We start from the raw sequence: 26,513 nt of genomic DNA on the forward strand, positions 1-26,513 counted from the left end.
GGAAAAGTCAAATGAGATTTTATATATGTATGTATATGCACATACATATATGTAATGTGTGTGTGAATGTGCTGTTTTGCAAAGCACTTGAAACCTTTAAAGCACTTGAAGCAGCTATGTAGGTGATGAAGTAGATAAAGCACTAAGCCCAGACTCAGGAAGACCTGAATTCAAATCCAGCCTCAGACACTAGCTGTGTAACTCTGAGCAAGTCAATTAACCTCTCTTTACCTCAGTTTCCTCATCTATTAAATGGAGATACTGATAATAGTACCTACCTTCTAAGGCTGTTGTGAAGATTAAATAAGATAATACTTGTAAAATGCTTAGCACAGTGCCTGGTACACAGTAGATGCTAATAAATAGTATATAAATGCAAGCTATTATTATTATTATTATTATTATTATTATAAAAATAAATTATTATTGCACTTGCATCTGAATATCAGTGTGTGTTTGCTGTCCTCGGAGTCCATTGGGAATGAAACCAAGAAGCCAGAGATAATATTGAGAAGATCTGGGGCTCCCCTACTCCCCCACTTCTACCTGCACCCCCTCTCCATATAGGATATAGACTGCTCTATCCAACTTAGAGGAAGTTTGCCTTCTCTAAAACCACATCTTTAGTGATGACTGGAAAAGAATTAAGCAAAGGAATTTTAACTACATTTAAATGTATAGAGAGAAAGAAATTAGTTGAGGTACATATGTAAGATAAATGAAAGTTAATCTGCAGTTTAAAGGAGCTCAGAGAAGTTCATTCTCCCAATTTTCTTATGGGGAAGTAAATGAAAGTCCTGAATATTTGTCATGTATGTATCTGTTGAGAAATCTTGTTGGAAAGGAACTAGTGAAAGGATAATCATTAGGGTTCACAAGCCTGCCGATGCTTTGACTGGGGATTTTGCCTAAAAGAAGAGTTTAGGAAGGTATCTGGAGAAAAAAAAATAGTCATGTAATCAAATGAGATAATGTCTGTAAAGAAGTTTGAAAATTTTAAATTACTATCTAAATGACCGCTATTATATTATTATTACTACATTAATCTAGCCTGAGGACTGATCAGTCAGCAAGAATGAATTGCTAATAGAACAATGTACAGAATTTTCGACTGTATAGAGAAGATAATCCAACTCAGCCTTTAGTCTCGATGCTAGGCTGAACCAAAGGCCTGCTATGAATGGGGAGCAAGGATACAGCATCTTCTCTGTTGGTAAAGTTCTCCAGGGAAACAGTCCAAAGTCTCCAAAACGATCACAAACTAAGGACTAGATTTAATGGATTTGATTCCCAGAAGTGCTTTCCCAATATTGTCTCATTAATATCTCTAAAGAATAGAGCAGTGTCATGGGCACTTCAAGTCTACTATTGTGCAATGTGGAGAAACAGATGCTGGGCCTACAGGAGGGGAGTGAATTGGGGGAAGGGGGATACCATGCCCGTTTCCTATTCTGCATTTAGGCATGTGATTTACTAGGTTCCTTATTCTTACATTCTTTGACTCAGTAAACTCCCATCATGGTGCCCCAAGAAGAATTATACTTTTAGTTCAGGTCAAGGCTTATTTCTAGGATGTCCTAAAAGAAAGCGGGTAGTGGTGAAAAGATACTCAGTGCACAATACGAATCAAATATGGGGCAGGAAATTTAGTCCTATATGAAAGAAAGATTAAATATAAAAGTCTTATAGTGTGATTAACAGTACTGCTAAAAATAGGATTCAGTAATTTAACTTATAATTACTGATACAATCTTCTGGGAGGTTAAAACTTAAACCCCATTAGATCATACAGCTGTTTCCAAGACTGCTAATTAGACATTTTACATTTATTTTTCCTTGACTCTTCACTGTTGAAACAGCTCAAAGAACATGTCTGCTGGTAAAAACAAACAAACAAATCCAGCCAGGCTTGGGTCAATCCACTTGTCAGGGCCATATTCTCCAATCCAGAAGTTTCCCCTGCTACCAGCACTGTAATCATTGGATCCAGGACCTTCAGACTTCTAGAACTAATGAGAATACCTCAAAGCTTGCACATATCCAGCCTAAGCTTGTTCCTATTCCTGGAAAGAAAACACAAAGCAGAAAAGGCAGCCCAAGCTCCAGGTTCAGGTTCAAGTAGTTGAACACATAGTCCATGCCAGAACAGTGGTGGGATGGTGGGTGCCTGGGAGAGGGAGGCAGCCTCCTCACTTCCTTTACAGGGAGTCTAGAGAGAGTGCACTACCTGTTACACAGCAGATTTCAAGCAAGAGAAAACCCATTGGAAGTTCTCTCTCCTTTTAATTGACTAAGAACCCCACCCCTTTGTCACTGTCACTGGGGAAGTGATCCTTGACCAAAGGACCACTCGGGGTTTTCTGCAACATATGAAAGGTACAAGTCCTTTGGAAGCAGCCAGGAAGTTTGCCATTTATTAGGACCCACATAATGAGTCAACAGATTACTGGAATCCCTGGAAATCTCCAGGGAACATCCTGTAGACCAATCCAATCTCCACTACAGTTGAAACCAGGGAGGTTCCCTGCCCCCACTTTTGGCATTTAAAAACCTTCTAAAATACGCATCCAGCTTATCTTTCTATATTTATTGCACATTACTTTCTCTCATTTCTTCTTTGTTCCAGCTTTCTCTTCTCCTTACATGAAATTTTCTCTCTAGTTTCTGTGTCTTTACACAAGTTGTCCTCTGTATATGAAACATGTTCCCTTCTTGCATCCTTTACAAATTCTAGCTCCCTTCAAGGCTCAGTTCAAGCACTATCTCCAGCCTGAGGTCTTTCCTTGTTACCCCAGTTATTAGTACCCCACTCCACATTGCTTTGCCTTTACTTAGTATATATTTTATCTGTATACAGTTTATTTTGCCTCAAGAGAATATAAGCTCCTTGAGGGCAGGGGTTACTTCATTTTTTTTTGTCTTTCCCCCACTAGGGACCAGCACAGTACCTAACACAGCTATTTCATAATTCATAATGTATTTCATAACTGCTTATTGAATGAACGAAAGGAGAGGTGAAATACTCAAGAATGTTAATGCTAAAAGCAGATGAGAAGAGCAGCCTGTGGGTTAGAGAAAGGGGCTGGGGTGGGGAAAGAGGGTCCAACGCTCCGCCTTTTAGACCACAGCATAGACTTAAGACCAAGACCAGGAAGGATGTGTTTTTGCAGGAAATGTCTTACCTATCATTTGGGACATGTTGTTTTCTGTGCGAAGAAAAGGAATATAAAACTGAAGTTGATGCTTGTTAAGACAGTGTGTGCCAATTATAGGACAAAATTGCAACAATATATCTTATTTAATTGTTATTAGATTTTATTGCAGAATGTTAAAGTGTTAATATGCACATAAATCTGCTTCAAGCTCTCTGAGAAATGTCTATATGATGGCATAGTGTTTGAAAAAATGAAAGCAATAGAGGGAAAAAGGAAGCCAGAACGTGTATTATTAATTTCCTAGCAAACAAGTAAAATCATGTGACTTATTCTCAGAAATTTTGTTTCTTGGTAAAAATATAAGAGTGTCTGGGAATTCTGATCCTTTTCAAAGGAAAATTCTTGAATTCTAGACAAAGTCCTATACAGGATGACCTATTTAGAATAGCTCCTACTGGCAAGAAGCGGTGTGGCATAGCAGATAAGGATCAGGTTTTGGAACCAGGAAAATGCAGGTTTGATTCCTGACTATGGGCAACTCAACCAAGTGCTCAGTGCCCCCAGGCAACTCGACAAGAAGACAAAATGTAAAGAGATTTCCGATATGCATTGACATAGGGAATATTCTCACCTGGAAGCCCCCTGTAGAAAAGAAATTACAGGTCTAGTACCTATCCCTATCCAACTAGTAGTGGAAGGACTGGGACGTGAGCTTATGCCTTAAATAGATATATTTGAAATGGACAATCTCTATGAAACCTTGGTTTCCCACTCAAGCATTAAAAATGGATTGGGAAAGATATTAACTTCCATTTTGCTGTTGGATACCATCATTATCCCACTTGCCCAAGCTTACAACTAGGTGTCTTTCTCAGCTCCTCTCTCTCTCTCTCTGTCCAATATCCAATCTCCTCAATATCTAATCATTTGTCAAAAGCCATTGGTTCTACCTTTGAAAATCTCTCTGAACACTCCTCTTTCTCTCTTCTGACACTGCCACCACACTGGTGCAGACCCTCACTACCTTATGCCTGGACTCTTGCAATAATTGCCTGCTGGTTGGTCTTCATAACTGAAGTCTCTCCCCGTTCCAATTGATTCTTCTCTAAACTAGATTCCGCAATCTATAGTGCCAGCCCTAATCCTTTCTGATCTAGTCTCATATCACAACTTGCCTGCTAGCTTCCACAACTGAAGGTCCAGTTGGTACCTCAAACTCGAGATGTTGTTAACAGAACTTAACATCTTTCTACCTACATCCCCTCTCCTTTTCAGCTTTTGTCTATTATCTTTCTCAGCCTGTTCCCCGACCTCCCCCTCAATCAGATTGTAAACTCTTTGAGTGTAAAGATTGCCTTTCTTATCTTGCTTGCATTCTCAGTTAGCACAATGCTTGGCACACAGTAGGTTCCTAAGAAATGTTTATTGATTACACCCACCCCTCTGTCAGGCTTCATTTTCTTTCACTACTTTTCTTCCAATCACTCACTTCCATAACTGGAGTCATCCTTAACTTTATTCCACTTTCTTCCTCCCCCCACATTTAAACATTGGACAATTCTTGCCTATCTTACCTCCATAACATCTCTCCCTTCTGCCTACTTCTCACAGTCACTGCCTTAGTTCAGGCCCTTTTCACTTCTCCCTGGCCTATTGCAGTAGCTCCCTCCTAATTTGTCTCCTTACTTCCAGTTTCCCTCCTTTCTAATTTATTCTCTACAAGGTTGCTAATAGGCTTTCAGGTTCAAGTCTGACAAAGACAATTTTCTGCTCAAGACATTTCAGTGGGGCCCTTTTGTCTATAGGGTGAAATACAAAGCTCAGCTTGGTGTTTAAGGTCCTCTCCAATCTGAATCCAACCTAACAGAAGCCTCCAGCTTTTGCTGTTCAGGAACCAGGCTTTCTGCAGCTCTCTCCCTCTCCTCCAACTCCCCTTCTTTTTTACTCCCAGGAAGAACAAGAAGTTCTTTTTGAAAGGTGGGCAGTAGTGCATGAAGGAGTTGGGAAGATGTTTTCCATCAACAGCTAAGGAAGGCTGCTCTTTTGTCCCTCCTATTGGTAAAACTGTTGGAGGAAGAAATTTCTCTTGCCAAGAAAATGGCAGTTTGATGTCCTGGTTCTATTCTGAGCCCTCTTTCTTTCTTCCTCTATACTACTTCACTTGGCAATCTCCTCAGCTCCCATGGATTTAATTACCATTTCTATGCTGATAATTCTCAATTCTACTTATCTTCCCCAACCAATCTGCTGACCTCAAATCTTGCATCTCCAATTACTTTTCAGACATCCCAAACTGGCTATCCAGTAGTTATCTTAAACTCAACATGTCCAAAGTGGAATTCACTGTCTTTTCCCCCAAACCTGTCCACCACCATCCTCCCAGTCTGGCTGGAGACCTAGGTGTTATTCTTGACTCCTCACTATTTCTCACCCCCACATATTCGATCTATTGCCATTATGTCTCTCCAACATGTCCCCTTCTCTCCTCTGACACTGTTACCACTTTGGTGCAGGCCTTAATCACTTCATGCATGGACAATTGTAATAGTCTGCTGGTGGGTCTGACCACCTCAAGTCTCTTCCCACTCTAATATATACTCCATTTAGCCACTTAAGTGATTTTCCTAAAACATAGGACCAACTATGTCACCTCCTCTCCTCAATAAACTTCAGTGGCTCCCTATCACCTCCAAGATCAAATGCAAAATCCTGTTTGGTATTCAAAGACCTTCGTAACCTTGTTCCTGCCTACCTTTCCTGTCTTCTTACATCTTATTCCCCTTCAAGTACTCTCTGACTCAGTGACACTGCCACCCATGCTGTTCCACAAACAAATTATTCCATTTCTAGTCTCCAGGCATTTTCTCTACGATTGGAAGCATTCTCCGTCCTCATCTTTGCCTGCTGGATTCCGAAACTTCCTTCAAGTCGCAATTAAAATCTCATCTTCTGTATGAAGCCATTCTCAATTCCTCTTAATTCTCGTGCTTTTCCCTCTCTCAATTATTTTTAATTTATCTTATATTTAGCTTGTTCATACGTGTTTGTTGGCTTGTTGTTTCCTCCATCAGAGCTTCTTCAGAACAGGAATGGTCTTTTCCCTCTTTTCATATCCACAGACCTTAGCTCAGTGCTTGGAACATAATAGGTGCTGATTTATAGTAAATGTTTATCAATTGGCTGTCCGACTAATGGAAGAGCCTTCTGGAGTTTTTGACCAGGCAAAACAGATGGACAATCTGGGAAGTTAATCAGAGCCTAGGAGTAGCTGGGTAAACTACAGTGATAGTAATGATAGCTAAATGATTTTCCTAAAACATAGGTCTACTATGTCACCCCTCTAACATTTATATAACACTTAAAGATTTGGAAAGCACTATATAAATTTGTATACACATAGGAATTATTATATATCATATGTGTGATTATATATCATATATCTGTGTATAATCTCATTTAGTCCTCATAATAACCTTGTGAAATAGATGTATTATTATTCCCCATTTTACAAATGAAGATACTGATGCTGAGAGAGGTTAAGTGACCTTCCCGGAGTGACTGATACAAAATGTGACATCAGGTCTTCCTGACTCCAAGTCTGGTCTGGCATTCTGTTGTCTATGTTGGAAAGTGTTAAACCATAAAACTCCAGTGGGAGCAAGAATCAGATTAAAATGTAACCAGGAAATGTTTAAGAAAATGAATAAAAACACAATACAATGTAATGTTAATTTGTGGGTTTTTTTAAGTAAATGTACAGCCTGTAGTGATCTGTTTCTATTTGAGTTTGATGCTACTTCATTACACCATCTAGTTGTGTCTATGAGTAGCACCTGAGAGAAGGGACGGCAAGACCTAAATGCAGACAGCACGACCAGGAGCGACATAGGGAGAGAAAGCCTGTAAGAAGGAAATCCTAGACACAGCCTCAGCCCTTCACTGGACTCTTCAGCAACAAGGCCATGTAACTTTGGCTGTGCACCTCCCCTGTCAACACATGACGACTCTGGGAGAAGCTTAGCTCCCAAGATACTCTGGAGGGTGGCAGTGAGAGAGAGAAAGGGACAAACCTTGGACTCATTTCAGAATGTGTGTAAATTCTCTTCAATTACTGTTTACTTTTTGCCCCCAATTAAACGTTTTATTGTTTCAATGCTGCTTCCTTTACTGAGTTTGTTAGCATGACAAGCCAGAAGCCAAGGCTGGTAACTCGCCATTAGCAGTTCCCATAATTCAAAATTGAGTATATGAGGGGATTTTAGCTCACATTTCTCTCCTTTACATATTCTAAATTGCAGCCAAACTGAACTTATATTTTGCATGACATCTCCAGCCTCCATATATTTGTACAAGCTGTCTGGAATGTATTCCCTCATGTACTCCTCCCAGAGTCTTTATCTTTCCTCATGCCTCAACTCAGGTACCAACTCCTCAAGGCAGCTTTCCTTAATTCTCCCAGGTGTTAATGGTCTTTCATTAGATTCCCTTATATTTATTTATCTGAGCATAATCTGTACCAGACCTGCACAATTTAGCAGTAGGTAGGGGCCAAAATTAAAATAAGCTAAACTTCTTCGGGCCACAGATAGGTCAGACTAGAGATGGCCCAATGATGGTTGGTTGCCACAGGTCATGTGACAAACAGGAGAGTGCGCAGTGGCAACCCAAAATTTTTCCGGAGCTGCCAGAAATCCTTTGGCCGGCCATAGGTAGCCCACAGGCCATATATTGTGAAGTACATCCCAGTAGATTCTAAACTTTTTGAGGTCAGGGTCTTTTTTTTTTTCCCTTCGGAACTCAGTGCCTAGCATAGTGCCTTGCACACACCATGAGCTTAAGTGAAGGTTCTATTCAGTGTAACACAGCTGGAACCTCTGGTCCTATGCACACATTCTTAGGTAAGCTTCTACACAATTGCTCCTAAAACTTTTCCGTATTTCTTACTTCTTTCCTCATTATTCTCATTCATCCTGAGCATCTTGAGAAAAAATTAGGATCTCACCCTGAAGGTTAACAGTTTATTCCCTCCAGCTGCAGACTAGATTCTTCTCCCTGCCCCAGACCACCCCCACGCTCTGGCCAAAGAAGTCAGAATCTTTGTGTAAAATCCAGCTCCACAAGATTTGATGTGAAATGAGGTTTATTTAAGAGCATTTAAAAATTGATCAAAACCGTCATTAAAATACTGGTACATATGGTACATTTCTCATTAGATATTTTCAGTGTCAATCAAGAGAGAATAATCTCACAATTTATTTTGTCCTGTTCCAAATTAGCCCCAAGGCTATTTAAATGCATCACAAAACCAAATCTGCCTGACTGACAGAGTGGCAGCAGCCCAGAGCACATTCATAATGCATATTCCAGCTCCAGGAAAAGACAGTAGAAACTAAATGACAGAAAGGTTCATGTTTTCCTTGTAGCATTCTCAGGAGGTCACTGCAGTAGACTAGGGGAGGGGAAGGTAAAAGGAGGAGACAAGTTAGTTAGGTGGAACAGCTAAAATGGCCATGGTCCAAATCCCACATTTGTGTTTAGATACTCTTTATATGATTTTCCATATGAATGGATAGACTACCCAACTGTAATGCTATCAAAGACAAAATCATACTCAATATGGAAAATTCATCTTAGCAACCCACCTTGGGTTTGTCACAGCTCTTATAGTTTAGAATCATAGCTAGAGAGTGTGGGGGCTACAGCACTGAACTTGGAGTCAGAAAGACCTGAGTTCAAATCTTATCTCAGACATGGAATTTGCTATGTAATTCTGAACAAGTCATTTAACTGTGCTCCTCCTCAGTTTCCTCACCTGGGAAATGGCGATGATATTAGTACCTACCTTACTGGGTTGTTGTGAGGATCAAAAGAGATAATATATGTAAAGCACTTTGCAAACCTTGAAACACTATCTAAACGATAGCTATTATTTTTGTTATCATCATTATCAACATCATCATTAATTATGCATTTGGGAAGGATTCAGAAACCATCCCCTCCAACATCCTTACCCATTATAGGAGTATTGGCTAAAATGTCATGAACAAATACCTATTGCCTCCCTATTTCTTCTAAGACAAAAATATAAAATCCTCAACCTGGAATTTAAAGTCTTCTACGATTTGGCTCCCACTTTTCCCTTTTTATTTCACATTATCTTTCTCACACTGTCTAGTCTAGTTCAATTGTCCTGCTAGATACTCTCATCTATGGTATTGTACCTCCACATTCTTATTTTTATTATCATCTTTTGTTTTTATCTTCATTTCTGGATACCTCCCTCCCCCTCCCTTGTTTGCCAGGCTATCCCTTGCATCAAAGATTAAAAAGGAAAAAAAAAATGAACAATCCCAACAAACATAATAATATGTATATGCAATAGTCCACATAAGCAAGGATGGTATATTTTACCAATACCTATCTAGGATCGTTTTACTATTATAATTATGCAACATTCTTGCTTCATTTTTTCCTTCTGTTTACATTGTAGTCATTGTATTTTCCTGGAGGCAGGTGCAACAGATAGAGCTCTGGGCCTGGACTCAGAAAGCCCTGAGTTCAAATCCAACTTCTGATACTTCTTAGCTGTGTAACCCTGGGCAAGTCACATCGCTTGTTTGCCTCAGTTTCCTCAGTTGTAAAAAGAGGATAATAATATCACCTACCTCCCAGGATTGTTGTGAGGATCAAATGAGATAGTATTCGTAAAGTGCTTAGCACAGTGCCTGGCACATATTTTACTCTCATCAGTATATATGTCTTCCCATATTTCTCTGTAGTTTTCACATTTGTTGCTTCTTATTTCATGTAATATTATATTACATTTACATACCAGAATTTCTTTAGTCATTGCCTAATTGATCACTCTATGCCTTTTAGAGGTGGTTTCCTTTTCCTAGAATGCACACCCTCCTTACCACCTGCTCTTAGAATTTCTAGCTTTCTTCAAAGCGCAGCTCAGGCCTAGCATCTGTGTTTAACCTCTCAGTTACACTGTCTCCTTCTTGAAGTTATTTTCCATGTACTTCGTATTTATATACATGTAATCTCTACTTCCTCCCACCTAATAGAATGTAAATTCCTTGAGGAAGGCCACTGTTTTGTTTTGTTTTGTTTTTAGTTTTTTAAATTTTGTTTCCCTAATGCCTAGAATAGCGCCTTGAACATTTTTTGGTACAGATTTGTGATTTCGTTGGTGTAAGAAACTCCCTACGAGGAAACTTCCCCATCAAAGCAAATAATTCTTTAGCTTATTATTATAAAGCATTGCCTATAGAACTGAGACATTAAGTGACTCATTTAACTCAGAGTCCTCACGTAGCTAGTATATTTGTCAGAGACGGGACTTGAACCCAGGTTTTTTTCTGACTCCTAGGCCAGTCTTGTCTCTTCCATGCCATACTACCTTTTTTTTCTTGTACATAATCTGTGATTAAATAAATATTTGCTAAATTGATTCTAATTGAATAAAATTGAGCTGGCAGCAGTAACCATGATGGGTAAACCATTGGACATAGTCACGAAGAGGCTGGAGGACTGCTTGGTTGGGGATGTCAGGGATGTTAAGATCACTGGGGATGTTGGGGATGTTAAGTATAAAAGTGCCACAGCCTATAATCAAAAGCAACTGATGACCTTTGTTCCCTCTTACTTCCAGCTGGTGCATCAGTGACGACACCATTATGAGCAGCATGAATGTTGGGGCCTCAGTCATTGAAGTCTTCTTGTGTTTTTGGGGATTTTATTTGTCTCCAAGGAGCACTGGATGGAAGGATTTGTTGCAGCATTTTGGAGTTTGCTGTGTGGTTGGTTTCATCTCAACTGTGTTCTTATATCTTGGCTTGTATTGGTTCCTGGCATCCTCAGCAATCTTCTTCCTTCCTTTCTGGATTATTATGTCAATCCTACTGTGTTGGTCCAAGCATATACGCTGCTTTGCTATTCTCTTCTTTCTCTCTTGTGGACTACGTGAAGGCAGAAATGCTCTGATTGCTGCTGGAACAGGGATCGTGACGTTTGGCCACGTGAAAAATATCTTCCATAACCTGAAAGGTCTGCTGGAAGGCATAACCTGCAACCTCAGTATCAAATGCTTTGCTATCCATTTCCCTCTCTTAAACAAATACATTGAAGCTATTCAATGGCTTTATAGTCTTGTCACAGATATCAGTCTGTTTGAAGAGATTGTCTCTTGGAATCACACTTTGGCCATGTCTATTCTAAGTCCCAGCAAAGCCTTTGAGATTAGGCTAAACGACACCAAACGAGAAATCCTGAGTGTGATAGATCATGTCACCACTGTCACAGAGGTGGTGTCTTCTCTGGGTCAAGGGCTATTGACTGTCACTGGGTTTGCTCTAGTCTTACTCAGCACGGGATTCTTCATGAAACGCTTCTTGGGTTCTCATAACCGTAGATTTGAAAACATCTACATCACCAGGCATTTCATTAAGTTTGATGAAAGTGAGAGGCATCACAAAAGGCCCTGTGTCCTTCCACTTAGTAAGCAGGAAAGAGAAAAATACATCATTATTCCTTCCATCTGCTTGGCTCCTAATGAGAAGAGAAGACTTGGACTGTTTTTCCTCCCCATATTGACTAATCTCTATGTCTGGGCCATGTTTGCAGCCATGGATTATGGGCTGTATCAGCTCCTTTCTTCAGTAAACAAACATCTCCAAAACTTGCCAGGAATGGAGGTTCACTTGAAACTGTACAATGAGGTAAGTGAGGATCGTAGGATCATAGATTCAGAACTGAAAGGGGGGTCAGCTAGGTGGCACAGTGGATAGAGCTCCAGCCTTGGAGTCAGGAAGACTTGAGTTCAAATGGGGCCTCAGACACTTGATACTTACTAGCTGTGTGACCCTGAGCAAGTCACTTAACCCCGATTGCCTCAGCAAAATAAAAAAAAGAACTGGAAGGGGCCTCCGAGCTCATCTAGTCCAACCATTTTATTTTACAGGTGAGGAAACTGAAGAGAAGGGAAAAAAAAACAGATAGAAGAGAGGCAAGATTTGAATCCAGGTCCTCAGACCCTAGGCCTAATGTGCTTTCCGCTAAATTACATTTTTACTGCTTTGGACCCAGAGATATAGAGAGATGATAGGAAATGAGAATACAAGGACTCAGGTTTTAAGCTAGCTTTGTGTGACTTTAGACCAGTCACAGCTCCTTTAAATTAGTTTCCTTTAAACACACACACACACGCACACACACACACACACACACACACACACATACATTTTTATTAAAACAAACAAATAAACAAGTTCTCAAGTTAAGTCCTTCCAGGGCTTCAGATGATAATTGTACCTACTATTATAAGAAGGAATTCTAACGAACAGATTCATATTAATGGTAATAACACATCTGTATAGGATATAGTAATAATTATAGCTTAACATTCATACAGTGTTTTAAGGTTTGCTAAATGCTTTAAAAATGTTATCTCATTTTATCTTTACACAACGTTGAGAAGTAGATGCTGTTATTATCCCCATTTTGTAGATAAAGAAGCTAAGGCTGAGGAAGGTTAAGGGTGCATGCCTAGAACGTACTCTTTTACCTCTGCCTTACTTTTCTTCCCTTAAGACATGACTTGAGAATCATCTTCTGCATGCAGACTTGCCTGATTCTTCAATCACTAGAGTTCTCCTTCCTAAACAACCTTGCATTTAACTACTCTGTATATATTTGAGTTAATTCACTTTGTATTTATGCTGCATATATATTTCATAGGTCCTTGTTATCTTCCCTATCTGAATAGTGAGTAGAGATTATTTCATTCTTTGTACTTATATGTCCAGTGTAGGTAGTAGTAGCTTAATAAACACTTCTTGACTGATTGATCAGTGTTCATTTTACAGGTAAGGGAACTCAGGCTGAGAGTTTAAGTGACTTGCCTATGATCACACAGTTAGTAGTTTACAGTTTGTAGGTAAAGTGGTCAGGAATAATAAACAATAACTCTTTTGGGGGCATGTCAGTTAACCTCTCTGTGCCTCAGTTTCCTCATCTGTAAAATGAAATGATTGAACAAAGTGGCCCCTGAAACCTCTTGCAACTCTAGGTTTATAATCCTGTGATCTCAAAGGAGGAAGCTTAGATGAAGTAAGGAGAAGTTTGTGCCAAGGCCCCTCCAAATCAAATCTGTAATTCTGGGATCAGTTTGGAAGCAGGTTATCTTTCACTTTTCAAACAGCAGCTGAAATTTTCCTTTTGGATAGCGTTTGACTTCTGAGTTGTAATTAGAGGCAATATAGTATATTGGAGAAAACGCTGGATTTGGAGTTAGAGAAGTCGGGTTCAAATCCCATGGCAGAAAATGTTCTATTGCTACTATTACTATTATGCTACTTCATCAGTTGCCTTTGCTTTGAACTCAATGTACCTTCTGGCTCTTTAGTAAAAGTACACATAAAGCTGAGAATTCATGAGCTATGGTTTGCAGAACCACAGAGTACTTTAAACCTAGGAGTAGATTTTTGGGACCCTACATGGGAGAGGGAAATTCCATGTGGTTTCTTTGGAGAGAGGATCCATTAAACCCATGTGAGTAGGAAGGAGAAAGAAGGAAAAGAAAGGAGAAATAGAAAGGAAAAAGAAAGGAAGAAAGAAAGAAAGAAAGAAAGAAAGAAAGAAAGAAAGAAAGAAAAAGAAAGAAAGAAAGAAAGAAGAAAGAAGAAGAAAGAGAAGAGAAGAGAAGAGAAGAGAAGAGAAGAGAAGAAAGAGAAAAGAAAGGAAAGAAAAGAAAGAGAAAGAAAGAAAGAAAAGTAAGTAAAGAAAAGAAAGAAAGAAAGAAAGAAAGAAAGAAAGAAAGAAAGAAAGAAAGAAAGGAGGAAGGAAGGAAGAAGGGAGGAAAGGAGGAAGGAAAGGGAGAGGAAACAAAATTAAAAGAGGAGAGGGAGATAGAAGTAGAATATGTAAGACAGGAGTCTTGTTTTTGCCAGACCAAATACAATTATTTTAAATTCTTTTGAATTTTTATTTTGTTGGTTACAAGTTGAAACAGAGGCTCTGTTATTCCTGCAGCTTCCTCTAAGAACCTGGAGCCCTGGGGTGCCTTATAATTAACTAATTCCTTGGGCCTGGGAAAGGGGGTGGGGTAGTGTTCGGTGTAATCAGCTTGAAAAAGCTAAATAAATGAGAGAACAAGCAAAATGTACCTGCTGAGCAGCAAGGAATGAATCTGAGAGGACAGACTATTTGAATTTAAGCAAGAATCTAATGCTCTTTAAAATGCTTGCTATGCAGCATATAAATACAGATACTAACCTACGTGATAGAATTGAAAATCAGAGATAAAGTACCATTTCCATTATTCTCTCTGACATTTTTCAGTCTATGACCAGATTCATTTATTGTTTGCTAAATTAATGAAATTCAGGAATGTTTATGAACCCAGTGATGTTTTCCATTGGTGGTTAATGTTTTCCTTACCCCCAAAGTACATAGAAACTCTCTCTCTCTCTCTCTCTCTCTCTCTCTCTCTCTCTCTCTCTCCCCTCTCCTCTCTCTCTGTCACACACACATACACACACACACACACACACACACATACACACACACACACACACACACACACACACACACACACACACACACACACACACACACACACAGAGTCCCATGGATACAGAAAGAAAATAAAAAAGGCAGGAGCTCAAAGCCTAAAGGCTTTTCAAGACTTCAATGCAAGGAGGAGTGAGAAGACAAGGCATTATAAAGCAGGCCAGAGGATAAACAAGACAGGACAGGGAATGATATGGAGTGACAACGAGGGGGCAGGGAATGGAAATAATTGGGAAACGGGACATTTCCCAATGGGGCAGCAAGACAGAGCTTGTTAAAGTTATTTTTATTTTGCCTTTGGATTCTTGATAAGTGCTAAATGTCTGAATCTATTATTTGAGTGGTTTGTTCACTATGGTCTATGGGAGCAGGTCCCCTTAGATTTTTCAAGCATGTTGGTTGGCTAAAAACAATTAACAGGATCATAGGCTGAAAGTTGGAAAAAAAAAACCTCAGAGGTCATCTAGTTCAACCTCCCTCATTTTACAGACTAGAAAATGGAGGTCCCAATAGAGAAAGTGACTTGCCCAAGGACACCACGCTAATGACACCATCCACACTACTCTTTTGAAAGATGAAACGTCCCAGGTCTGTGGGATGGATTGAAGTGGAGACAGATCCGAGTCAGTGAGACAAGCTAGAAGCCTGCCCCATTGGCCCAAGAGAAAAACGGTGGTCTAAACTAGGGCAGTGATGGAGGAAGATTTGACAAATCATTCTGCCTTCCTGAAAGAGTTAAATACAAAAATGTTTACTCACTGCATTTATAACATAGCTTCCCAACCCTGAAATCCCTGCTTAGATGCCTTGATGAAATGCCTACTGCACCACCACAAAATTGGCCACATGCTGGTTTGTTACTGCAGGATTTCTCATCAGCCATTAAGTCAGAGTGTTTGGGCGATTTCAATAGTAGGAAAGAATGGGCTCATTTGCTCAGGAGAACTAAACTTACCTATTTAGTTGCAGAGGTTCGTTTTTAATTTGTTAGATAGGGACAGGGCCCTGAAATTGTTTCCCTTGTTATCTTCCCCAGACAACAGGTTAGTAATCCTCTCTACCACATTTCTATGGTCCTGCAGTGTCTCCATTATGTCTAAACATGGGGAAGGAGAATAAGTTGATCCCTGAGTATGATCGGGATAGCGCTCTAGTTCTGTAGCCACAAGAATGTTGGGGTGCTGGGATAATATTACAGGACCTCACTAAATATTGCACTACGCTGAGATTAATTCTCAAGCCCCAAGGTACCTCATTTAAACTAGAATATGTTATTCATGGGTAGGATCTGGTCTGTTAATTCCTGTTTTCCAAATGAGAAAACTAATCCACAGAGAGATTAAATGACTTTCCTAGGTCAGGGGAAAAAGCTGAATCAACAAACCTGACTATCCTTATTGGCTTCATTACATGACTATCAATGTCAATTCCTTTATTCTGGGCCACTCTTAAGCAGTTCACATTGACCTTGGGATGGTACCTGTTTCATCCATTTTTTTTTTTTTGCTTCAATCAGGAAGGCAAATATTCCTAACCCAGAATACACTCTAGAAACAAAATATTATTCTATTTTTAAAGACCTCCAAAAAAATGTGGAAGAAAAGTAGTTTCTGTTGTGGAGCACCTTTGAATGTCTAGCAATAAACGTGGTAGCCTTCTGTGGTCACAGAATGTTGTTTCAGAAGATGTTTTAGTTTCTTATTGTTTATATCAGACTAGAATGCTCCTGTCTGGATGGAAAGTCTGGTTCCCAAGGGAATACATAGAATCTAGCCTCACTTTTTATTGGAATGAGACTTACATGAGAAAAATTTCTTCTTCTTAGATCAAGTTTTTAATTAAACATGAGAAATATGTAAAAGCTAAGAAGGGCAGAACTGTATGAAATTGTAGCATTGAAAAAGAAGAGATACGGATAGCAAAACTTAATAAAACCCTATTTATTGTTATATTTATATAGTGCTTTGAAGTTTTAAAAGTACTAAAAACATAAATATGATATAACATACATGTTATATCTTTTTATCCTCACAGTACCGTAAGGTAGGCACTGTAAGTATTATTAAATCCATTTTACAGATGAGAAAACAGAGCCTCAGAAAGATTAAGTGACTTGCCTGTAGTTAATATTAATTAACAATAAGTGGGATTCAAATCGAGGCCTAACCTAACTCTAAAGTCAGTACTTTCTCCACTAAAACCCTGTTTTGACTTTTTTGACCCTTCATAATGTGGCTTATTTCTTCTTTTCCAGCCTTATTCCCCTCCATATACTCTACAGTCTAGTGGCACTAGACTCCTGTTCCCCCCTACATAATACTTCATTTCCCAACTCTACACATTTTCACTGGTTGTTTCCATGTCTAGAATTCTCCCCCTCCCCCCACATACTTTCTGGTTTCCTTCAACTCTCAGCTAAAGTCTCACCTTCTGCAAAACAGCTTCCAAAGCCCCCTCAATGCCAGTGCTTTCCCTCTGAGATCATCTTCAAATTATCCTGTATATATCTTTTTGTTCATAATTATTTATGAGTTAGCTCCCCCATTAGACTTCAAGCTCCTTGAGAGCAGGGACCGTTTTTGCCTTTCTTTGTAAACCCAGAACTTAGTACAGGGCCTGGCATACAGTAGGTGTTTAATAAAGGCTAACTGATTTAACTTGACTTTGCTTGTGTTTTAGGTGAAAGGAAATCATGACATCATAAGTGACTCTTACTTTAATATATCTCTGTTTGAGCCCAACTGCATCCCCAAACCTGAGCTCTTCATGTCTAAAACATGGATTCCACTAAGTGTCATCATCCTGATGTTGGTGGTACTGGGTCTGCTGTCCTCCATCCTGATGCAATTTAAAATCCTAGTGTCTGGGTCATTCTACCCTGATGTAGAGAGGGACCGCATACAATATCTGCATGCCAAGATCCTCAGGAGAAGATCCAAGCAGCCACTGAGGGAAGGAAAAAAGAAACTCAGGCAGTTTGTTACAGAGGTAAGGAGAAGGGCATAGGGCAAAAGAAGTCCAACAGTACCTGTAATTTAATCTAAGAGTCAGATTATGGCATTTACTAGTGTGTAGTGTAAAAATGACAGTAGCAGACCTTTTTTTTTTTTAGCACTTTGACATTTATATAGCACTTTGAAGTCTGACATTAAATGTTAAAAGAGGTATTCAAAGTCAGGTCATCTTAATTCTAAGAGCAACATATTTCTAGCCCTTGTACCCCAATGATTCCTATCAATGCAGTGCCCCAGGCACACATTAAAACTGTACATGCAAAGGAGGTAAGGTTTATGGCTGCATGCCAGGAAGACCTGCATTCAAGTCCTGTCTCTGACACATACTGACGGTGTGATCCTGGACAAGTCAAGTTGTTGTTGCTTGTCCTTCGTTCTTGAAGAGGGCCATGACATCAGGGAGGAGAAGCCGTGACTTGCAAACCAATTGGATTTGAGTGAGAGAGGGCTGTGCAAGGTCACCAGTCTCACTTTCTCCTCCAAAGCCAACTGGTAAGACATAGATCAGGAGGACTAGAGCTGGCCCTGTAAACTCTGAGTACTCTAGGAAATTGGTAGAGGGAGCTTTATCACCTGGAAGTTCCCTATACCAATGAATTCATGGGTCTAGTTCCTATTCCACAGCAGATAAATCTTTGGGGGCATCATGAATTTGTGCATTAGAAGCCCAGTTATTAGGATTTTGTTTTCTTTTGTTTTAACTCAGAAAACAATTGAGACCCACAAAATGTCTCATTAAAATTTGTTTCAGGGGCAGCAAGGTGGCACAATGGATAGAGCACCGGCCCTGGAGTCAGGAGGGCCTGACTTCAAGTCCAGCCTCCGACCAAACACTTGACACTTACTAGCTGTGTGACCCTGGGCAAGTCACTTAACCCCAATTGCCTTAAAAAAAAATTTGTTTCAAACCTGATTGTTGCCATACTAAAGGGAGGTTTCCTGATTTTTTTTTGAAGGGCCCACTCAATTGTACTCTCTTTGTTCTCCTCTTTTAGTGTTTGTTAACTAAGGAATTAATTAATCGGTGAGCATGCATTAAGTATTTACTATGTGCCAGGTACTGTGCTAGGTGGTGGGGATGCAAAGACAAAAATCCCTCAGGGAGCTTACATTCAGTGGGGGGAAAGCAACTTATGCATGAATAGCACCCTGGTTGGCTGCCTGCCCCCAAGAACACCCTGAGTTTACATGGATCCCAGGCCAATCCTGGAATATGTCTCCAAGGGAGGGGGGAAGGAGGAGTGTCAGAATGTCTTTGGCTTATTATCCCCAGCCTGAATTAAAACTCATGGGAAATCTGACTCAAACTTTGGTATAGCTCCTATCTTCTTGTCGTTGTTGAGTCATTTTAGTAATGTCTGATTCTCCATGACCCTATTTGGGGTTTTCTTGGCAAAGACACTGCAGTGGTTTGCCATTTCCTTCTCTATCTCATTTTCCAGATGAGGAACTGAGGCAAACAGGTTAAGTGACTTGTCCAGCATCCCACAGCTAGTAAGTGTCTGAGGCCAGATTTGAACTCAGAAAGATGAGTCTTCCTGACTCCAGGGCCAATATTCTATCAACTGGGCCATCTAGCTCCCCAAATGTGGATTACAAGTTTCTTACCTCCCATATAGGTACTCATTGTACACTATGGATGTAAGATATAGGCATCTTTATTCACTTACCATGCAAAATGTTATTATTCATTCTTCCTTCTCAAAGAGGACCAATGACATCAGGAGGGTGATGTCCTGATTTGCAAGTGAATTGGATTTAAACGAGGCAGGGCTGTGCAAAGTCATCAACCTCACTTTGTCCTCTAGAGTCATCTGAGTCCAATGGCAAGTTGCAGGTTTGGAAGACTGGAGATGGCCCTAGATGCAGTGGTGGACCTCGGCCTTTTTTAAGCTAAGGTTTTTTTCCAGGTCTTAGTTTGAGGCAACACCCATTCAGTGATTTAAGACTAGGGAAGAATTGAGGCAAAAGATGGCCTAGTTTGCCTGCTCAAAAGAATCAATCTAGGAGGGGAAGATCCTCAGGGTTTCTTACTCTGAGCCATCAAAATCCAGGCAATGAGCAAACAAGGCTTGGGCTGGGACCTATTATTGGCCAATCAGTAAGATCCAGAGTGATTTGGTTTTAAAAGCATAGTCAAGTAACTCCATTTGAATCCCAACAGGCTTTATCAAAGCCTGGTGTTCCAGAGTTCTATTTCAAGAAATCATAAATGAAACTAATGAAACAAAAGAATTAATTGTCACAGTTTTTTTTAAAAGATGGAATAAATAAGTAGGGAAGAAAAAAACATCTAGCCCCCCAAACCCCAAGATATCTTGTGAAGTTTAAGCAATCAAAATTTATATTCCTTTGGACAAAGTACCCACCTGTAAGGGTATGATTCCCCATGTGGACAGAGGGAGAGAAGGAAGGAAGGCAGGCAGGCAGGAAGGAAGGAAGGAAGGAAGAAAGGAAGGAAGGAAGGAAGGAAGGAAGGAAGGAAGGAAGGAAGGAAGGAAGGAAGGAAGGAATAGCAGCATTGCCCAAATGGAACTTCAGTTGGGTTCCCAGTGGGGCAGCTGAGTCATCTGAGTCCAGTGGCAAGACATAGGGCAGGACAACTCTTGCAAAAGGAATAAGATGCTAAGGACTTCCAAGAGTCTATGTACAAATATAGAAGTATAAAGCATTCAAGTAATCTACTAGATTCTTACTTCAGATGGCAAAAACAATTTGTGGGACTGCTGAATAAATGTTTCCCATCCACCTTTCACATGTACTGTCCAAGCAATTCACAGTAATATCATGGAGGATTGAAAAAGCCTATATTTCATGATTCCCACCCTGTGGCTTTAGTCCTTCAGATCCAGGGAAGTCCTCTCCTTTCTCCTAATCACTTGTTGAGGAAGTCTCCCTCTTGAAGGCCAATGACTGACTCTAGACCTCAGAAATTTTAATGTGACAGGGAATCTAGAATATTGGATCTCTACAACTCAGAATTATTCACAATGTAACCCCCCCAAATTGTAAACATCCATTCTTAGGACTGATAGTCTTTGACCTTCACTCAGAAAAGGAAACAAAAAGGCAGAAGGCAATCGGGGGTGGAGGTCGATGAACTAACCATCATGTGCTTCTTCTGTAAGCTGAAACCCTGGAGGTAGAAGGGAAGAAAGATTTAGAAATCTTCCTTGCTGTACTGCTGTCTGGAAGTCAAAGGGAGAAAAAAATTCCTCCATATAAAGGAATTATTTTTTAAATTATTTTTGAATATACAAATATCTATTTTCTTTCCTTTCCATGCCACCCCTCCCCCCCAAAAAAAAAGCAAATGAAACTTGTAACAAGTATGCAAAGTCAAGCAAAACAAATTCCTGCATTGGCTATGTCTAAAATTTGTGTGTCTTATTCTTTACACTGAGTCCATCCCTCTGTATCAGAAGGTAGGCAGGATATCAGGCAGTCAACAGCTATTTATTAAGTGCTTACTTTGTGTTAGATAATGTATGAAGCCCTGGGGATAAAAATACAAGCAAAAAAGTAACCTCAAGGAGCTTATATTCTAATGAGAGAGTACAAACACAAAAGGAAGCTGAAAAGGGGGGTGAGGGAGGAAAGTAAGATGTTAGTAGGCTTGGTCATGACAGAGAATTCTGGAGGATTTCAGGTTGGTAAGAAACGAAGAGATTTGTGGCCTGGGTGCCCTGCTTAAATGGAGGTTCTAAGAGGAGCCATGGAATCACAGAAAAAAGCCACAAGGGTGGAGGGTAGACATGTGAATTCCAGGGCTGAAGTGATCTTTCAGGATGAAGAGGTTACTGGGGTATGGTGGACAAGTACAGAGGAGTGTAATACCCAGAAGGGAACAAGATGTAAGAGGACTGGAAATGTAGGAAGGAACCAGGCAAGCCTCAGTTTCATCATCTGTCAAATGAGGTTGGATTTGATCATTCAGCTATGATATTCTGATTCCATTCCATCTGTCTCCTCGTACAAATTGCCCCCTCTGTCATTCCCACTCTTTCATTTAATTTCAATCTCTCCCTCTCTTCTGGCTCCTTTCCTACTGCCTACAAACAGGGCCGTGTTTCCCCCATCCTGAAAAAATCCCCACTTGATCCTTCCACCCCCATTATCATCTTCTATTTCTTCTACCCATTGTAGCTAAACTCAAAAAGACAGTCTATAATAGGTGCCTTCACTTTCTCACCTCTCCCTCTCTTCTTAACCTCATACTATCTAGCTTCTGACCTTATAAATCCACCAAAACTGCTCTCTCCAAAGTTGCTAATGATTTCTTATTTGCCAGATCCAATGACCTTTTCTTTATCCTCATTCTCCTTGACTTCTCTGTGGCCTTTGACACTGTTGATCACTCTGTCACCCTTGACACTCTCTTGCCTAGGTTTGGGGAACCACTATCTCCTGGGTTTATTTTTTTCCCCATCTTATCTTGCTTCTGTCTTTACTGGCTCTTCCTCCAGATCATGCCCTCTAACCACAGTTGTCCCACAGTGTTCTGTCCAGGGACCTTTTTTCTTCTTTCCCTGTTCAGTACTACTTTTTCACTTTGATGATCTCATCAATTCCTAGGGATTTAATTACCATCTCTACACTAATGATTCTTTTATCTACCTACCCTGACTCATTCTCCCTCAGACCTCCAATCTCACATCTTCAACTGCCTCAGACTAAATCTCCAGTAGACATCTTAAACTCAATATCTCCAAAGCAGAATTCATTATCATCTCCCCTTCCCCTACATTCATAACACCATCCTCCTAGTCCTTCAGGCTCAAAACCTAGTAGTCATCCTGGATTCCCTACTATCTCTTATCCCCCATAACCAAGGCCTGTCAATTTCACTCTCCAATACACCTCCTTCTCTCTCTTACAGTGCCACTATTCTAGTGCAGGCTTTCAACACCTCACTCCTGGATTACTGCAAAAGACTGCTGGTTATAAAAGACTTCCTGGCTCATGACTCTTACCACTCCAATCCATCCTCCATTCAGTCACAAAAGACTTTCCTAAAGCACAGACATCATGTCACACACACACACACACACACACACACACACACACACACATTCCACCACATTCCACCCCTCTTACCCTCACCACCCCCAATCACACTCAATAAACTCCAGTGGCTTCTTCTTGGTTTCAGGATCAAATACAAAGTGATCTGTTTGGCATTCATAACCTAGCCCTCTCCTCCTTTCTGGTCTTACACCTTACCCCCTGGACATGTACTTTCAATTCAGTGACACTGGCCTCTTGGCTGTTCCAGGAACAAGAGACTCCATCTCTATTGGCTCTGGGCATTTTGTCTGACTGTATCCCTTGGCTGGAATGCTCTTCCTACTCCACTCTGACTACTGACTTCCCTGGCTTCCTTTAAATTCCCACCTTCCACAGGAAGCCTTCCCCAACCCTTCTTAATTCCAGTGCCTTCCCTCTGTTAATCATTTCCTATTTATCCTCTATGTGACTGATTTGTATACATTTGTTTGCATGTTATCTGCCCCAATAGATTGTAAGCTCCTTGAGGACAAGGACTGTCTTCTCCCTCTTTTTATATCTCCAGCACTTAGCACAGTGCTTGGCACACAGCAGAGACTTAGTAAATGTTTATTGATTGATCCTGTGAGAATAGAAACTGTGCTACTTTCATAGGAGAAGCTGTACCCTGATAGGATATACCAGAGTACATCTTCTGAGCCTTAGTTAATAAATCATTAGGAGGCAATTCCAGTCCACAAAACTCAATCAGTAAGGTGTCAATGCATGAGTCCACCTTCAGGAGGGGCATCATTTGGTTGTGTTTGCTTTAGGAACACCTGTTCCGTTCCCTTCACCTTTTCCACAAATGTAAGTTCACTGAGGGCAGAGGCTACTTAAACAAACAAATAAATAAATCTTTGTGTTCTTAGCACCTCCCACAATGCCTTGTACTAAGTTGAAAATTTAATAAATGTTTGTAGAATTAAATTGAATTGTCCTGTACTGACCCTTTCCCTCCCAAGAAGGAAAGGAAGAGCCTTCAAAGATTCCTTATAGGTTCGTGGACTGTGTGCAATAAGTAGCTAACACAAATATCTGGTGTTTGAGGCGAATTTGATTCCAATTTGCCTTTCCCATCTTTTTCAGCTACATTTCTGGTTTCCTGTCCTGAGAATGTTTGGGGAGGGCACAGCATCCCCTGCAAATGAAAACAATCCTTGAAAAATTCCAGGCAGCTCTTCAGCTAAATATATCTCAGCAGCTCCTCTCAGATTTATGGATGGTTGGCACATGTCACGGTTCATTCCCAACTGTATGGAAATGTGACATTTACTTTCATTTTATAGGCTTAGAATTTTCAGGGCCAGCACTCAAGAACTCTAGAGGCTGCTTATTTCCTTCAGGGTACCTATTATGTGCAATTAGCCTGGACTGTCACTGGTTTGGCAGAAGGGAGAGGGTCAAGCGGAGGAGGAGTTTCATTGTAACTTTGTAATGAGGAGCATGGTGATGTGGAGAAAAGGAAATAAGCATTTATATGGCACCTACCATGTATCAGGTACTGTGCTAAGCCTTTTATGAATATTATCTTATTTAATCTTCTTACAACAGCCTGAAAGGTAGGACTGTTGTTATTACTATCATTTTATAGTTGAGGAAACTGAAGCAGGTTAAGTGATTTGTCTAGTTTACACAGTTAAGTATCTGAGGATGGATTTGAAAGCATCCTGCCTACAGGCTAAATGCTCCATCCACTGTGCCACCTAGCTACTTGGTGGACTCCAAGCTGGACTTGTAATCAGGAGAAAATTGGGTCTAAATCCTGCCTTTGACATCTACTGAGTGGCTATCAGAAAGTTACTTTGCCTCAGTTTTCTCATCTGCAAAATAGACAATATTGGGTGACACAGTGGATAAAGCACTGGCCTTGCAATCAGGAAGACTCAACTTCATGAGTTCAAATCTAGCCTGAGATGCTTACTAGCTGTGTGACTCTGGGCAAGTCATCTAACTCTGCCTCAATTTCTATTTGTAAAATGAACTAGAGAAGGAAATGGCAACCTACTCCAGTGTCTTTGCCAAGAAAACCTCAAAATGAGATCATGGAGAATCGGACATGATTGAACAACAACCTAACTCCCAGGGTTGTTCTGAGGATCAAATAAAATAGTATGTATGTAAAACACTTTTTAAACATTCAGCACTAAAAATAAATGACAGGTATCATTATTAATAATGTAGTCTGTGGTATTAATAGTAAGGCATTTGATTTGAGTCAAAGTTTTGGATTAAAGCACATGACTTGTTCTAATTCTGGACATATAACCAAGGCGTAGCTGTTTTTCTGGTGCCAAAGAGGAAATAATTCATTTAACACAAACTTGTAAAAGTGACAGTAGATGTCCCAGGAGGCAAATGGCCAGAAAAACGTTATATTTGAGAGTCTCTTTTAAAGCAGAGAGAGTGAAATTTTTCACTTGCTAAATGCTTCCAATCTAACAACAGATAAGTTGCCCACTGCCCCCAAGTGTTAGAGCTCCTATTCTCCACAAAAGATCTTCCACTTATTTAACTGTGTGAAAGTGGTTTCCTACCCTGTAGAATGTAAACCCCTTGAGGGCAAGGACTGCTTTTCATCTTTTTATCCTCAGCCTTGCACATAGTAGGAGATGAAGAAACCTGCAAACTCAGTGAATGAGTGAGTGAGTGAGTTTGTATATCTACAGAACCTGAGATGAAGATTTAGTGACCTCCCTTCCCCTAGAAACATCACCTCCTGGCTTAGCATAATGGGAACCTGCCAAGGCTGTTTGCATAAGAGCCCAAAGCTATAGCAAGCCATATGTTCATATTCCAATGTTTTTAGTCCCATTCATGACAACAAAAGAGCACATAAGACATGTGGGAATTAAAATAATGACTGACATTTATGGGGTGTTCCAAGGTTTGCAAGACTACTTTACACATGTAATAAAATAGGGGTCTGAGCGAAATGAGTGGGTCTGCATATCCACCAGACCTGCATTACACTTAATTTCATTTGATTCTTCCAACAATCTTGAGAACTAAGTGCTATAGAGGCAGCTGGTAGGGTGAGGAGGGAAGAGGTTCTGGTTCTGGAATCGAATAACTCAGGTCTGAATCTTTTCTCTGTCTGCCATTTGCTGCCTGTCTGACCTTGGAAAAGGGACAACTTCGCATCTCAGTTTCTTTATCTGTAAGGCTTTTGGACTCTTTGATATATGAGTGCTGAAATCCTTTCCAACTCTATGTCAATGATCGTATGACTTGACAGATAAGGAAACTGAAGATTTTAGATTTTTTAGCTGATTTAGAGTTTTAGCTGATTTACCCAGGGCCACAAGGTTACTAAGTTTCTGAGGCATAATTTGAACCCAGGTCTTCCTGACTCCAAGTTTAATACTTACTCTACTATACCACACAACCTCCTGAAAAGGGGAGTATGGTCTGTGCAACCTAGGTCAGTCAATAATTTTAATTATCTTGTACTTTAATGTGTTTTCAAAGAAATAAACTTGTAATAAATAATAAAGGAAAATTGCTAATAAAGGAAAATTGTGGAAAATTGTTTGCATTTACCTTTTTGATTGAACATTACACACACCAAGGTGGAGGTGGGGGTGGTAATTCTCTGCCTATGAGAAATGATTAGTCATTTTTAATTTACATTGATTTTTTTTTAGGTTTGTCAGTATATCATAGGACCATAGATTTGAAATGGGATGTTTCATTTTATGCCATCTAGTCCCACCTGTACATT

The 26,513-nt window shown here is 40.1% G+C and overlaps 1 protein-coding gene across 1 annotated transcript; it reads left to right on the forward strand.

The window, feature by feature from the left end:
- The first annotated feature begins 10,832 nt into the window (after positions 1 to 10,832).
- Positions 10,833 to 26,305, forward strand: DCSTAMP (dendrocyte expressed seven transmembrane protein). Its single transcript, XM_020968262.2, has 3 exons — positions 10,833 to 11,878; positions 17,409 to 17,717; positions 23,879 to 26,305. Exons 1-3 carry the CDS (start codon positions 10,838 to 10,840, stop codon positions 23,951 to 23,953), a joined length of 1,425 nt encoding a protein of 474 aa, XP_020823921.1. The 5' UTR covers positions 10,833 to 10,837; the 3' UTR covers positions 23,954 to 26,305.
- Positions 26,306 to 26,513: the final 208 nt, after the last annotated feature.

This window comes from Phascolarctos cinereus, unplaced genomic scaffold (genome assembly GCF_003287225.1).
Source record: "Phascolarctos cinereus isolate Bilbo 61053 unplaced genomic scaffold, phaCin_HiC Scaffold_4;HRSCAF=312, whole genome shotgun sequence".
NCBI classification, from domain to species: domain Eukaryota; kingdom Metazoa; phylum Chordata; class Mammalia; order Diprotodontia; family Phascolarctidae; genus Phascolarctos; species Phascolarctos cinereus.